The 16,128-nt window shown below is 39.5% G+C and overlaps 1 protein-coding gene across 1 annotated transcript in view; it reads left to right on the top strand.

The window, feature by feature from the left end:
• LOC131280760 (uncharacterized) overlaps window positions 1-16,128 on the top strand; it is a 56,195-nt gene that overhangs the window by 27,038 nt on the left and 13,029 nt on the right. Inside the window, exons 4-5 of the mRNA XM_058309242.2 lie at window positions 8,177-8,275; window positions 10,850-10,949. Of these exons, the coding sequence (XP_058165225.1) occupies window positions 8,177-8,275; window positions 10,850-10,949 (199 nt within the window). The remainder of the gene's footprint in view (window positions 1-8,176; window positions 8,276-10,849; window positions 10,950-16,128) is intronic.

Raw genomic sequence — 16,128 nt, 5'->3', positions numbered from 1 at the left:
AACATTTTATTGACTGGTCCTTGTTTAACAAAAGTTGTTGTTTTTATTCCACCAAAGTTTATTAAGCACCTATTACATGCTTAGAACTCTAATTAGTTGCTATAAAAGATGGAAAAAATAGTCCAAGAGTTACAATCTAGTTTATGAGATAAACAGTGAAAAACTGGCTATTCATATAAAAATAGCCAGCTTTCATGTGACATGCTATACAGTTAATAAAGGATGTATATTCTCATTTGCTCTCAGAAAGTAAGCAGCAAATGAAAAATCCAGTTAGTCAGGGCTCTCTAGGAAAACAGAACTGAAAGGAGATATCTGTAAATATTATAAGAATTTATAAAATTGTCTCATGCAACTATGGGTTTGCACAAGTCCAAATTCCATCAGGAAGGCTGCAAGCTGGCAACTCTGATGAAGGTTTCTGATGAACTCCCCAGGACATGCCAGCTGACTGAAGTAGAATGAAAATTCTCTGACTGCTGAAATAATCACTTCCCCTTTTCTCTCTTTTTTTTTAATCCCTCCCCTTGTGGCTTTTTGCATGCTGTCTGCTTTCTGTGTCCATTCACTGTGTGTTCTTCTGAGTCTGTATTTATTTAATTTCCCCTCCCCCCTTGCAGCTTGCTTGCTGTCTGCTCTCTGTGTCCATTCGCTGCATGCTTTTCTGTGTTTTTGCTTGTCTCCCTTTTTTGTTGTGTCACCTTGCTGAGTAGGTTCTCTGCAGTGCTTGTGGGCCGGGTGGCTCTCTGCAGAGTGCGGGTGAGCCTGACTTCACAAGGAGGCTCTGGAATGTGAACCCAGGGCCTCCCATATGGTAGACAGGAGCCCAACTGATTGAGCCACAGCTGCTTCCCAATCACTTCTCCTTTTAAAGCCTCCAACTGATTGGATGAGATGTCTCTCATTGCTGCAGGCAATCTCCTCAGTTGATTATAGATGTAATCAGCCACAGATGCAAACAACTTACTGATGATTTAAGTCCATGAAATGTCCTCCCAGTAACAATTAGGCCAGTTCTTGCTTGACCAAACAACTGGGCACCATTACCTGGCCAAGTTGACCCATGAACCTAACCATCTCAGTCCACCCCTTGTCAACTTGGCAGCTATACACATGACCTTAAACCATACTTAATCGCAAACTAAAACAAACAACGACAACAAAAAAACCAGACATATTTTTCACCTAACAGTACTCCAATGCCCTTTTGTATAACCAGAAATGAACTAATCTCTCCAGAATAGGGTACAAGTCCTTGGTTAATATTCACTCTTAAACTTAATATCCTGTAACTTAAATATTGTGACATGAAACAAATACAACTTACGTCATTTGATAAGAGGTTAAGATAGGGAAAAACATTTTCTTTATATATGTATATAAACACAATCATAACAAAACAAGGAAGAAATACTCATAACCTTTACAGTCCTCATTTCTGTAACTGGTCACATGGTTGTAGTTTGTATTTATCACTACCTTCTTCCACTACTGTGTTCCCTTTACTCTCAACAAGCACCTCAGCTGGTCATGGTTCTTTACCTAGTGGGGTGACCAAACATTCATTCCTGAAGTTTTTGGGCCAATGGTAGTCCTTCCTGGATTGGGTTGTTGTCGTTTTCCACTGACTTTAATTACAGGCCATGATAGTATTCTGAGACACCCTAGAGGATCTCCTATATTCCAGGCAACCTCTTCTTTACCTCCATTGTGTAGCCCTAATTCCCCTTGACAGGATCAATAACCCCAGCCAGTACAGTAATCTTCTTTTCCTGTTGATTCAGAGGCATGAGGAGCCCAAAGTGGCCAGGTGGTAGTCTTAACTTCCAGATCAATGAAGTTGTTGTGTCTCCTGGTGAAAGTGCTCCTCCTTTTGGAACTAAGACCTGTAGACCAGCAGAACTTAAGTTTTCAGGGACAGGAAGCAATTTTTTTCCTGGTAGATTGCATGGGGTAATAGTGAGTGGTGTCACTCCCATCTCCACCCCTTGATTCCTGGACCCATAAATCCTGGCTATGGGAGGAACAGCGCCACAGAATGGACACTGATTTAGAGCATACACAGCCTCCTGGGGAACATTGCCTCAGCTCTGAAGGTATTGCCATGTAGTTGGCAATACTACATAATTGAGTCTTCAAAAGGCCATTCCATTGTTCTATCAAAAGGCCATTCCATTGTTCTATCAATCCAGCTGCTTCAGGATGATGGGGAACCTGGTAAGACCAGTGCATTCCATGAGCACATACCCATTCTTGCACAGCATTTGCTGTGAAGTGTATTCCTTGATTAGAAGCAATGCTACATGAAATAACATGATGGTGGATAGGGTATTTTGTAAGTCCGTGGATGGTAGTTTTGGCAGAAGTATTGTGTGCAGGGAAGACAAACCCATATCCAGAAGATGTTTCTATTCCATTTAGAACAAATTGCTGCCCCTTCCATGATGGAAGTGGTCCAATGTAATTGTATTAGTCAGCCAAAGGGGTGCTGATGCAAAATACCAGAAACCTGTTGGCTTTTATAAAAGGGTATTTATTTGGGTTAGAAGCTTACAGTTATCAGGCCATAAAGTATAAGTTACTTTCCTCACATAAGTCTGTTGACACATGTTGGAGCAAGATGGCTGCCAAAGTCTGCAAGGGTTCAGTCTTCCGCGTCCTCTTAAGGATCCATGGTCCCATCTTCCAATATTGACTGTAGGCTGGGATAAGTCTCTTCTCTTTCCCGGGGCTCATTTCTCTTCAGGCTCAACTGCTCTGCTCTCTCTACAAGGCCAACTGTAGACTATCAGGCAAATAACTTGTCAATCTTCCTGGGGTCTCTGCCATGTAATGGAACCTTCTCTCTTTGCCCACATATCTGCTTCTGCGTGTTTACTTCCTGGGCTCCAGGATCAAAACTCCAACCTCCCTTCTCTGTGGTGTAGTTTCTACTGATGTGACCCAATCAAAGCCTTAATAATTATTTAATCAAGTAAAAGTGAAACCTCTGAATCCAATTCAATCTAGTATACCTAGAGGGACAGCCCAGTTCACAAACACAGTCAAATATCTGTTTTTGGAATTCATAAACAATATCAAACTGCTACAGTAATCCATCTGCCACCAAGTAACTTATGGTACAAAAATATGTTTTTCCTTGCTAAAGGCTGCCAAGGCAACATAACAGAAATGACTTGGCTTTTACAATGAGGATTTATTAACTTGCAAGCTTACAGTTTTGAGGCTGAAAAAAATTTCTAAGTCAAGGCAGCAGGTGAAGCCCTCTCCCTGAAGACATGGCTGTGGGCAATCCTGGACATCTTTATCACATGGCAGGGCACAGTGGTGGCATCTGCTGGTCTCTGTCTTCTGCTCTGTTGCTTTCAGCTTCTGCTGCTGCTTCTGTGGTTTTGTCTCTCCCAGGTTCCATTAATTTTAGCTTCTTGCTCTCCTGGCTTTCTCTGGCAGCTTCTGTGGGTTCCTCTATGAACCCTCAGGTCTTTTCTTTCTCCTATCTCTCCCAATTCATCCTGTTTATAAACGACTCCAGAAAGAGGATCAAGACATACCCTGGGTCATGCCTTACTGAAGTAATCTAATCAAAGGCCCCCACTTGAAGTAATCCAATCAGAGTCTCACTGCAATAGGTTTATATCCACAGGAATGGATTAATTTAAAAACAATTTTGGGAGGGGGCCACAAAAGCCTCAAACTACCACAGTTCTTGTTTTGATTTCCTAGGCTGCTCAAACAAATACTATGAAATGGATTGGCTTAAACAGTGGGGATTTATTTGCTTACATTTACAAGGCTAAAAGAAAGTCCAAATGAAGGCATCATCAAGGCAGTGCTTTCTCCCTGAAGACTATGGCATTTTGGGGCTGGCTGTTGGCAATTCTTGGTCCTCAGCTTGTCACATGGCAAGGCACATGACAGCCTCTCCCGGCTTCTCCATTCTCTTCCACATTTTGTTGATTTCTTATTTCCTGTGGCTTTCCGTCTGTCTGACTTTCACTCCACTTATAAAGGACTCCAGTAATACAGGACCATCATGACTGAGGTGGGACACACCTTCTTAAATGAAGGAATCTCTCCAGAAAGTCCTACTTACAAAGGGTTCACACCCACAGGAAAGGATTAAATTTAAGAACATGTTTTTCTGGGGGTGCATAAGCTTCAAACTGAAACAGTTTCTTAAGGAGGATTTCTCTGGGCTACAGCAGTCAGGAAAAGTTTAGAGGAGAGCTATCTGAGCCTTAAAAAATGGGTACAGTTTGATTGGAGCAAAGGAAATGGGTCCAGGAGATTGTAATGGGAAGAGGAGCACAGTATTATCACTGACTAAAAATAAGGAAACTGGCAAGTGGACTTCGCCCAGTGGTTAGGGCATCCGTCTACCACATGGGAGGTCCACGGTTCAAACCCCAGGCCTCCTTGACCCGTGTGGAGGTGACCCACACGCAGTGCTGATGCGCGCAAGGAGTGCCCTGCCACGCAGGGTGTCCCATGCATAGGGGAGCCCCACGCACAAGGAGTGCACCCCGTTAGGAGAGCCGCCCAGTGTGAAAGAAAGTGCAGCCTGCCCAGGAATGGTGCCACACACACACATGGAGAGCTGACACAGCAAGATGATGCAACAAAAAGAAACACAGATTCCTATGCCACTGACAACAACAAGCAGACAAAGAAGAACATTCAGCAAATAGACACAGAGAACAGACAAATGGGTGGGAGGGGAGTGAAATAAATAAAAATAAGTACATCTTTAAAAAAAATAATGAGGAAACCAGGGAGCAGATGTGGCTCAAGCAGTTGAGCACCTGCCTCCCACCTGGGAGACCTGGGTTCAATTTGTGGCGCCTCCTAAAAACAAATGAAAAATCGAACTCAGGGGAGCCAATGTGGCTCAGTGTTTGAGTACTGGCTTCCCAGCACCAGCTTCACATATATGAAGTCCTGGGTTCAATCCCCAGCCCCCAGTACCTCAAAAGAAAAAGGAAATGGAGAAAAAGCCAGGTTGACTGCAGAAAAGGGTAAATGAAAAAAAATAAGAGTGGAAAGGCAGGGCCGGTATATACAATGTGGTGAAGGACATTTAATGTCAGAGTGAGGACTGACGATTTGAGCCTGTACGCCTAGGGTCAAGAACTTATGATATATGATATGTGTGAAACAGGCAAACTACCCTGTTTTTAAGTCACCCAAGTCAATGCCACTTCCACAACCCCTTTCTGCCCACAACTGCACCTGTATTCCCTCATTCCCTTTCATGGGCGCTGGTCACTTTTGCCTTCATGGGTCCCTTCCTCCAAAAAAAAGTGTTAAAAATAGATATTGTGGCTGAGTTTGTATAAAGACAAATATAATCCAGGTTTGAGTCATTACTATATAGTCATTATTGTTGTATTCATTTTTCTTCTATTTTTAAAAAGAAATTAAAAATTAAAACATTTTGTAGGCTATCAAAAGTACTGTGGAACCTAGACATGGAACCTAATGGAGAACTCTGCCTTGCTCCCTTTGTCACTTGCCTCTAAGGAATTGCTTTCCTCACTTAGAACGTTGTTCCACCCCTCCACTTGATCTTTGCCTTGTCTTGGCCTCTAAGTTTTTCACAGTTAAAATGAAGTTTACTGTTGTTTTTTCCCCAAGAAATCAATGCTGTTCTCAGATGTTGCAAACACAAGTATCAAACACAAGGATATATATATTTGTAAAAAACAAAGGCTTAGGGATCTGAAACATCACTGGTGATAATTTCAGAAAATAATGGTTCCTGGAAACATAACTGAATGGCCTAGTCCTGCAGTTAAAGAAGGATGAGGAACCTTACTGGAGATTAGCACCTCACCCAGTTGGTAAGACTCAACTTTTACCTCCAGAATGAAACTTTATATTTGAGACATTATTGCTTCATGAGATCCGATACATTTGCTTAAAAAGATAATTCCAGCATTACTTTTTCACATTTTAAGAGCGAGTGATTGCTGTTATCATGGGGGTCAAGATGCTTGACAACAGTGACTCTCAAAGGGTGGCTCCCAAAGCAGCCACATCAGCAGCATCTGGGAACTTGTCAGAACAGCAGATTCTCAGGCCTCGTGCTGTGGATCAGAAGGAGGTGGGTCCCAGCAAGCAGCTATCTCTCCAGTGGTCATTTCCCAGTTTGAGTTAGATGTAAGCTTCTGCCATGGCAGAGATTTTTGTCTCTTTTGTTCAATGCTGCTATTCCTTAAACAAATAGTAGATGCTCAATGTTTGCTGAATGATTGACTGACTCACCTGATGAATGATCACAAATCTCTCAAAACTGTTTCCAAGAGTCGCTGTGCATGTAGCTGTGTTAGAACTTTTGGGTCAGCATTTCTAATCATGCTCTTATGTACAAGCCTGGAATAAAGATAAGATAACAAATGTGGATGCATCAGGTTAATTCTAGTAGTAACAATAACGATGATATCAATTCTTTAGCTAACTATTATTGTGCTAGCCACTATGCTAGACTGTTATATGGATTATATCACTTAATCCTCTCAAGAACCCTATTAGATAAATTTTATTTTACCCATATTTAAATGGAAAAAGTAGTTTTAGAGAGATTAAGTAACTTTCCCAAAAATACAATGTGACCAGGGTTTCAAACTATAAATACCAGCATGTGTCTTCTTATATCTGATGGTCAGAGTTCTGAATTTAGGAACCAGAAAAATATTCAGAAGTTTTTCCCAAGGCCATGTTTCCCACAGGCTACTTCCAGGTAATGACTGAACACAGCAGGGATACTGAGGCAGGCTCATTCCTGGGAGACACAAGACTCCTCTGATGAGCAACCTTAGCTTGGGGACTCCCCAAGGGCCTTACAAACTCTCTTAGATTACGCTGAAATTAAAGATGCTGTAGCCAACCTTCCTTCTTCCCCTTTCTCCTTCACTCGAGGTCAGACTTGCATCACAGTCTGACAGCTTTTTCAGCCTGACCCACCTCCCTCCCTATTTTTTCTCACAGGCATTTCCCCTAATAAATCTCTTATATTTCTAGTCCCATATTCATATCTAGTTCTTTGAAGGCCTGAGCTACCACTCAGAGGATCCCAAAAGACTTGTCAGCCAACAAAAACTGTGACCAGTCCTTCCCCCCACACCAATTCCATCATAGCAATAATGAGCTTGATAGCTATGAACTTCAGTGAGCTGAAGAAGCACTGAGTATTTGCTGTGGATTATGTTTTTAATTTAATAACAGCCATATGGTATAGTGGGTGGAACCACAGTCACTGGAGTTAGAAAGACTTGGCTTTGAATCCCAGCTCTGCCACTAACCTTTTCTGTAATATTGAGGAAATCTAAGTTTTGACTTCCTCATCTGTAAAATGAAGATAATTGTAGAACCTCTTGTTGAGAGAATTAGGTAATAAAATGCATGTAAAGAGCTTAGCATAGTGCCTGGAATGTAGTAAGTGCTCAGTAAAGACTAGTCATGATGATTGTACAAATTATTACCTGTAGCCTTTCTTCTTTTACTTTTTTATTAACATAATTTTTTGTCTATTTCTTTTAAGTGCATCCTGATTGTTATGAGATCCTGGTCTTGTGAACATCCTAATTCATATACAAAGTTTCAGAAACTCCCATGAATTTTGCTTTCTTTTTAAAGTTCTCCCCATCTTCTTTGCTTTTAGATAGCTTTTAAAAGAGATTTTTTCTTTCACATGCATTTATACACTTCATAAATTTTCTCGTTTTAGATGTTCATTTTAGCATAAAGCTCAAAACAGACAGTTTTACAGAGATAACAGTTATACAGAGATAACTTGTGTCCCAGCAGCCTCTTTATCAGCAACAGGTTTTTTACTGTTATCCAGTTGCTAAGAGAAGAAATGAAAATAAAACATGAATGCTTTTTCATAGTTCTCATATGGAAGCACAGTTCTTAGAGCAAAAGTGCAAGTGAAGCACAATCAATAAAGAGATGATACAGAGGAGTTTTAATTTATAAAGCTGATTCATTTCCAGAGCAAATGATGAAAATATTTTATGGGTAAATGTTGATATTTATGGAAAATTTTGCTAATTCCTGGTGCGGTGATTAAAATATTGACAATTCGATTTTCTGTTGATAATGGACTAGCAATATGCTCTTTTTTTTCTTCTTCCTCTCTGTCCCCTAATCTTACTCATTCTTCCTTTTTTTATAGCTTCTGTCAACCATCCCCAGCCTTCCCTGCTCTCCCAAGATAGCAGTTTATCAACAGTCATCCATTTCTCACTGACATCTAAGATGTGTTTAGAAAATGGTAAGATTCCTTTGCCCATTCCAAACAATGGTTGCCAGAGTGAGAGTCATTTCCATTCTCTGAATTTGAAACCTTTCTCCCAGCAATCCTCTTACTCTAATGCCAGTCAGAGACAGACATAGATTCCAAGTCAAATTTTTATTTTTATTTTTTCAAGTCAAAATTTTCAAAGGCATTCCCTTTGATCCAAAACTGTCATGCCTCATACCCTGGGATTTTTTCCCTTCATGGTCTTGAGAAGCCAGCTTTGGTGACAGTGATATTAAGGCCCCTGAAAGAGTGAACAAGGGCTCTTTCATATCAAAAGTAAACCACTCTGGCCTGAAACTAAGATTTCTGTGCTAAAAGGCAAAAATTAGTTCTTACATTGTTTAAATGTTATAAAGTATACCTCCCAGAAAAGATTATGATTGCATAAATATAGAAAGAATGTTGTATATCCCTGACCAAGGTTATAAAAGAGATAAGATATGGGCTGTTGGGAAGAGAGACCCTTGCCATCCCTTGGAACACAGGCATAACGTGGCTTACTGCTCTGTGGCCTAGAGAGTGAGTAGGCGGTGGGGCTGGCTCCTGTGGGACTCATGGACTTGTTCTTCAGGGCCTTTCCATCGTAGACTTAAAGATGGTTAAAATGGTTCTATTTTGGGAGAATGTGCCTAGGTCACAAATTTAGACCTGGATAGAGGTTGAGGAAATAGACCCAGAAACATTTGCTGAGAACAAGCCTGGTTGATGTAGCGTAACAGTAGGTGGGGGTAAAACAAAGCATATAGTATCCAGAGAGTTTGGCATGCAAATATCCAGGAATCCGATGGGTAAAATCCAGTGAGAGGACATCTCTGAGAAGGTATTTGGAAGGCAGGCAGGTGGTCAGCCCACTAGGTAGTCTGTGAGCAAGAAGCAAGGCCTTGGTCATTGGAGGGCAGGACTTAAATCCCAGCATAGAGGCTAGGAACAATTACTACATTATCCAATCCCAAAGCGACTATAATCCAGCTTGTTAAATCCTGCCAGTCTAAGGTTAAGGTGATTCTTATGATCCAATGGAGAAGGACCTGAATGTGGTATATTAGTCAGGACTCTTGGTAGTAGACGGCAGGAACCAAGCTCACGGTAGTTCTAGCAACAAGAGAATTATTTGCTCATATATTGGGGGTAGCTCACAAGGTTAAAGGAAGAACTGCAGGAACAGGGCCCTCGGCAACACCGCTGGGACACCTCTGCCCTGCAGGTCTCTGCTTGGCTGCATTCTATGTCAGGCTCTCTCCACTTGGTAAAGAAGATGGCCACTGCCATCCTGAGATTCACATGCTCCCTGCTTAGGAAGGAAGAGCTTCCCAGTGTCTCTGTGTCAATCTCAGGTAATGACTCTAATGAACTTTATTTGAGTCATGTGCCCACTCTGCGAGCTAATCTTAGTTGCCTGGAAATGGCAAATAATGATTGGTCAAATCTGGGTCATTGGCTCTCCCTCTGGGCATGAGTGACAAAGAAGTGTAATTATCCACCCAACATGGGCCACGTAGAATGTGGATGGAGTAATGCTCCAAAGGAAGAGAAGTCAAGTAGTTCCATATTTTTGGAAAAGAAGGTAAAGCCCTTCTTTCAAGTAGCACTGGGGGTGGGGGTGGGAGTGGGGGGGGGGCGGGGAGAGGTAATAGAAGGGGGAAAAATAGAGGAGCCAGGTGTCCTGATTCAAAGTTCTACCTGGAGATGTGGCTAAAATGAAGAGATCACGGCTAAGACCTGAAGGTCAGAGCAACCACTGTACCACCTTCTAAGTACAAATAATATTTAAAGGCACCTATGCATCAGAAGAAATTTTGGAAGGAGAAACACCAGATTGTTAATGGTGCTTGTGTGATTAGATTCCATGTCCTTTCACCTTGCCCCCTTTCATTTCTTTATTTTCCAAATTTTCTTCTATACGTAAGTTACTGGTTTGTTGAATGAACTAGACTTGGTGGGATGAAGTAAAGAAACAGCAGCTTTTCATCTTCTCCCATTCTCCTGAAAGCTATTCTTGGGTCTTTCCATATGTTCACTACAAGGGTAGAAGTTTTACAAGAAAAGAATATTAGAGTCGAGAGGGGCCTTAGAGACCATTTCATTTAATTATTCCATTTTTCAGATGAGAAAATGGAAACCCAGAGAGGTTCAATGCCCAAGCTGTTTGTGGGAGTCAGGAACAGAACCCAAGTCTACTGACCACTGATAAAATGTTCTTTCTGTTACATGGGATTCTGTCCCTAGACTGGAGAATGCCTGAAAAATTGCATCTGTCAGTCCATATGGTGTGTAGGGATTCTGAAAAACCTTGCAGACCTCCTACGCCGTCAAAGAGCTTTACTCCCTTGAGGTTGGAGCCTTGATACCATTTCAATGAAATCCCCTTGAGAGGTAATTCTTAAGCTGGTTACTATTTATACTTTAATGTGAATGGACTTTGGTTCTTTTTGAAGTAGACTTTTGTAGACTGATGGCTGGGCAGGATTTACCTAGTGAGTATTGACTTGGCATCAATTTTGAAATATCCCTTTTGTATTCAATATGGGTGTTTTATTTTTAAAGGTTGGATCTTTCACCATCCTTACTCAACATCGGAAATTTTGGAATGGAAGAAAATCCTCAGTATTGCTGTGAAGAGACTACAAGTAGCCATAATTCAAATGTAAGTAACCTTCTGCAGTCTAGAATCATATTATTTTTGAGGCATATGTGGTTGAAAGGCAAGAAGAGATGCAGATCCTCTGTGACTCTAGACAAGTCATCCTATCATCTTCCTTTTGCTTCTGTAATATAAAAAAATATATATATACATCTATCTATATATATGTATATAGACATAGACACACATAAACCTTTCTCTTTCTGGTAACTCACGGAAGATTCACTATATGGTGCGAGACTTACAACCAATCAGCATTATCAGGTGACTATTGCAGGGTTATATGTGAAAGCAGGGCAGTGAGGAGCGAGAGAAGAGAGGAAGTCAGGGAAAGAAAAGCCAGCTGTAGGCAAAGCATTGTTCTAAGAAAACAAAAAACCAGTCCCCGTGTTCAAGTAACTATCACCTAAAAAGGGAAACTAAACAAATGTACATGAGAAGGTTTAGGAGAAAACATCTCAGCAAGTCATTATTGCCTGTTGAATCATCAGAGGACATGTCAAATAATTAGGATGTGATGATAATGATAGCAAGTGTTGAAAGAATACTAGATAGTGGACCTGACTTTTTACGTGTATCATTGATATTCCTCACAGTGACCCTGTGAAGGAGGTACGATTATCATCCCATTTTACAGAAGAGGAAACTAATGTTCCTACAACTGTGGCAATTTGTTCATAGACATTTATCTAGAAAGAAGCAGAGTCAGGGGCCAAACCCAGCTCGTACTCCAAAGTTCACTTGTGTCCCACTATGTCTTGTTTCTACTCTGGTATGAAAATAGCCACTTATTGTTTTAGAAGATATATTTTAAATATAATACATGGTCATTATTTAAAATTTTCAAAAATTTAGCGAAGTGTGAGAAAAATTAAAATCACATCATCTTTTCAAAAAGAGAATCTATTTTTGACATCTTGGCATATTTCCTTCCAGTTTTTTTTCTAATATACATATGCACATAGAGTAAATACGTATTTTGTACTACGTATTTTTTATACATATTTGTGTTTAATCTTTTTAAGAGGCGTTGTATGTTCATAGAAACATCATGCAGGCAGTACAGAATTCCCATATACCCCCCTCATACACAGTTTTCCTTAATATTAATATTTGTGTTGTTACACCTCATGAAACAATAGTATTTTAATTATATTAATATTAGTGTAATGTACAATTCTATGGGTGTGTGTCGTAACATGCAACCTGAAATTTCCCTTTTTTCCCTTTTTGCATATACAATTTGGTGGTGTAAATAATATAAACAAAGTTAAGCCTCCATCCCCCATCATCCATTGACAAACCTTTCCATCACCCCAAATATTAACTCCATACCAATTAGAAGTTAACTCCCCACTCCCCTCCCCCATTTGTCTTCTGGTAACCTGTATTCTAGCTTCTGACTTCACGAATATGTCTTTTTCCTGCTTATTTCATATAAGTGAGATCATGCAGTATTTGTCCCTTTGTGTCTGGCTTATTTCATGCAATGTGATCACATCTTCAAGGTTCATTCATGTTGTGTTGCGCATCAGAACTTCAATCCTTTTTGTGGCTGAATAATATTCCATTGTATGAATATAGCACATTTTGTTTATCCAGTCATCTGTTGATGGACACTTGGGTTGCTTCCACCTTTTGGCAACTGTGAATAATGCTGTTTTGAACATTGGTGTGCAAATGTCTGTTCAAGTCCCTGTTTTCAATTCTTTGGGGTATATACCTGGGAGTGGGATTGCTGGGTCATGTGGTGTTTCTATACTTGACTTTCTGAGGAAATGCCAAACTGCCTTTCACAGCTGCTGCACCATTTTCCATTCCTACCAACAATGAAGGAGTGTTCCTATTTCTCCACATCCTCTCCAAAAACTTATAATTTTCTATTTTATTTTTAAATAGCAGCCATTCTCTCAGGTATGAAATGGTATCTCATTGTGTTTTGATTTGCAATTCCCTAATGGCTAATGATGTTGATCATCTTTCCATGTGCTTTCTGGTCATTTGTATTTCTTCTTTGGACAAATGGCTATTCAAGTCTTTTGCCCATTTTTAAATTGGGTTGTTCATCTTTTTGTTATTGAGTTACAGGATTTCTTTATGGATTTTGGATATTAAACCCTTATCAGATAGGTGGTTTCCAAATATCTTTTCCCATTGTGTTGGTTAGCTTTTTATTTTCATGAGAAAGTCCTTTGATGCACAAAAATTTTAAATTTTGAAGAGGTCCTATTTATCTTTTTCTTTTGTTGCTTAATGCTTTGGGGAGTAAAGTAAAAAAAAAAAAAACATTGCCTAACATAAGGTCTTGAAGATGCTTTTGTAGATTTTTTGTTAGGAGTTTTATAGTTGTGGTCATGGTATTTAGGTCTTTCTTCCATTCTGAGTTGAACTTAGTAAATGCTGTGAGGTTGGGGTCTACCTTCATTCTTTTAGGTATGGACATCCAGTTTTCCCAGCACCATTTGTTGAAGAGACTATTCTTTCCTTTGAGTGGAAATGGCACCACTCTCAAAACTCAGTTGGGGGAAGCGAACTTGGCCCAATGGATAGGGTGTCTGCCTACCACATGGGAGGTCCGCGGTTCAAACCCTGGGCCTCTTTGACCCATGTGGAGCTGGCCCATGCACAGTGCTGATGTGCGCAAGGAGTGCTGTGCTGTGCCTCGCAGGGGTGTCCCCTGTGTAGGGGTGTCCCCCAGTAGGGAAGCCCCACACGCAAGGAGTGCACCCCATAAGGAGAGCTACCCAGTGCGAAAGAAAGTGCAGCCTGCCCAAGAATGACACCGTACACATGGAGAGCTGACACAGCAAGATGACGCAACAAAAAGAAACACAGATTCCTGGTTCTGCTGATAAGGACAGAAGTGGTCACAGAATAATATACAGTGAATGGACACAGAGAGCAGACAACTGGGGGGGTGGGTAGAGAAATAAATGAATAAATAATCTTTAAAAAAAACAACTCAGTTAGCCATAAATATGAGCGTTTATTTCTGAACTCTCAATTTGATTCCATTAATCTATATGTCTGTCCTTGTGCTAGTACCATACTGTTTTGATTACTATAGCTTTGCAATAGGTTTTAAGATCAGTAAGTGTAAGTCCACCAATTTCTTTTTCAAGATGGATTTGGTTACTGGGGGCCTTTTACACTTCCAGATAAATCTGATGGTTGGATTTTCCATTTCTGCAAAGAAGGCTATTGAAATTTCTATGGGATTGTGTTGAATCTGGAAATTGCTTTGGGTAGAATTGACATCTTAACAACATTTTGTCTTCCAATTCATGAACATGGATTGTTTCCATTTATTCAAGTCATCTTTAATTTTTTTTTAGCAATGTTTTGTAGATTCTATACAGTTTTATTCCTAGATATTTGGTTCTTTTAGTTGTTGTAAATGTAAGTTTTTTTCATGTCCTCTCCAGATTGTTTATTTTTAGTGTATAGAAACACTACTGAATTTTGCATGTTGATCTTATACCCTGACACTTTGCTGAACTCATTTATTAGCTCTAATAACTTCGTTGTGGATAATTCAGGATTTTCTTTATATAGGGTTATGTCATCTGAAATAGGGAAGTTTTACTTCTTCTGTTCTAATTTGGGTGCCTTTTATTTCTTTTTCTTGCCTAATTACTCTGGCTAGAACCTCCAGTAATGGCAGTAGGCATCCTTTTCTTTTTTCTCACTTAGAGGGGAAGCTAACAGACTTTCACCACTGAGTCTGATGTTAATAGTGGGTTTTTCATATATGCCTTTTATCATGTTGAGGAAGTTTCCTCCTATTCTTTTTTTTCTAAGTGTTTTGTGAAGAAGAGTGCTGAATTTTGTCAAATGCCTTTTCTGCATGAATTCAGATGATCATGTGGCTTTTTCCTTTGTTCTGTTAATGTGGTGCTTTACATGAATGAATTTTTAAATATTGAACCACCCTTGGATACTTTATCCACTTGGTCATGCTGTATAATTCTTTTAATGTGCTGTTGGATTCAGTCTGATAATCCTTTGTAGAGGATTTTTGTATCCATATCCATAAGGAATATTGGTCTTTAATGTTTTTTTCTTGTGGTATCTTTATCTGGCTTTGAGTGGTGATGTTAGCCTCATAGAATGAGTTAGGGAGCATTCTCTCCTTAATTTTTTAGAAAAGTTTCAGCAGGATTGGTATTATGTTTTCTTGGAATGTTTGGTGAAATTCACTTGTGAAGTCATCTGGTCTTGGGTTTTCTTTTTGGGAAAGTTTTTTATTACTGATTTAATCTTTTTACTAGTTATTGGTTTGTTGATTTCTTCTATTTCTTTTGAGTCAGTATAAGTACTTTGTGTGTTTCTAGGAATTTGTCCATTTCATCTAGGTTACCTGTTTATTGGTGTACAGTTGTTTATAGTATTTTCTTATAGTCTTTTCTATTTTTGTGGGGTCAGTAGTAAGGTCCTCCCTTTCATTTCTTATTTTAGTTTTTGCATCCTCTTTCTTTCTGTCAGTCTAGCTAAATGTTTGTTGATTTTTTTATCTTTTCAAAGAACCAACTTTTGGTTTTGTTTTCTCTATTGTTTTGTTTTTTTTTTAATTCTGTATTTCATTTATCTCTGCTCTAATCTTTGTTTTTCCTTCTTCATAGCTTTTGGCTTAAAGTCTGTTTTGTCCAATATTAGTATAGCTACCCCAGGTTTTTTGGTATTGTTTGCAGGATTATCGCTTTTCAAACTTTCACTTTCAACCTATTTGTGTCTTTGGGTTTAAGGAGAGTATCTTGTGAACAACATATAGTTGGTTCATGCTTTTTATCCATTCTACCAATCTGTGTCTTTTGATTTGGGAATTTAATCTATTACATTCAGTGTTAATACTGTAAAGGCAGTACTTACTTCTGCCATTTTGTCTTTTGGTTTTTATATGTCATATATTCTCTGTCTCCCTTTTCCATTATTGCAACCCCCTGTTCTGTATAGTTGATCCTTTGTGATGTAGCTGACATACCTTTCTCATTTATGTTTCTACGTATTTTAAAAACACTCTCTTTATTGTTACCCTAGGGTTTGTATCATATCACCTACAACTGTAACCTAATTTGAGAAGATACCAACTTAGCTTCACTAGCATACACATTTTTCTGTTCCCATATCCCTCCATTTCCAGTTGGTATATTGTTTTTGTCCCACATTATCGCTTTATATTTTG

Source organism: Dasypus novemcinctus, chromosome 12 (genome assembly GCF_030445035.2).
Source record: "Dasypus novemcinctus isolate mDasNov1 chromosome 12, mDasNov1.1.hap2, whole genome shotgun sequence".
Classification (NCBI taxonomy): Eukaryota; Metazoa; Chordata; class Mammalia; order Cingulata; family Dasypodidae; genus Dasypus; species Dasypus novemcinctus.
Note: the sequence above shows the minus strand (reverse complement) of the source record. Positions and strands in the feature narration are given on the sequence as shown.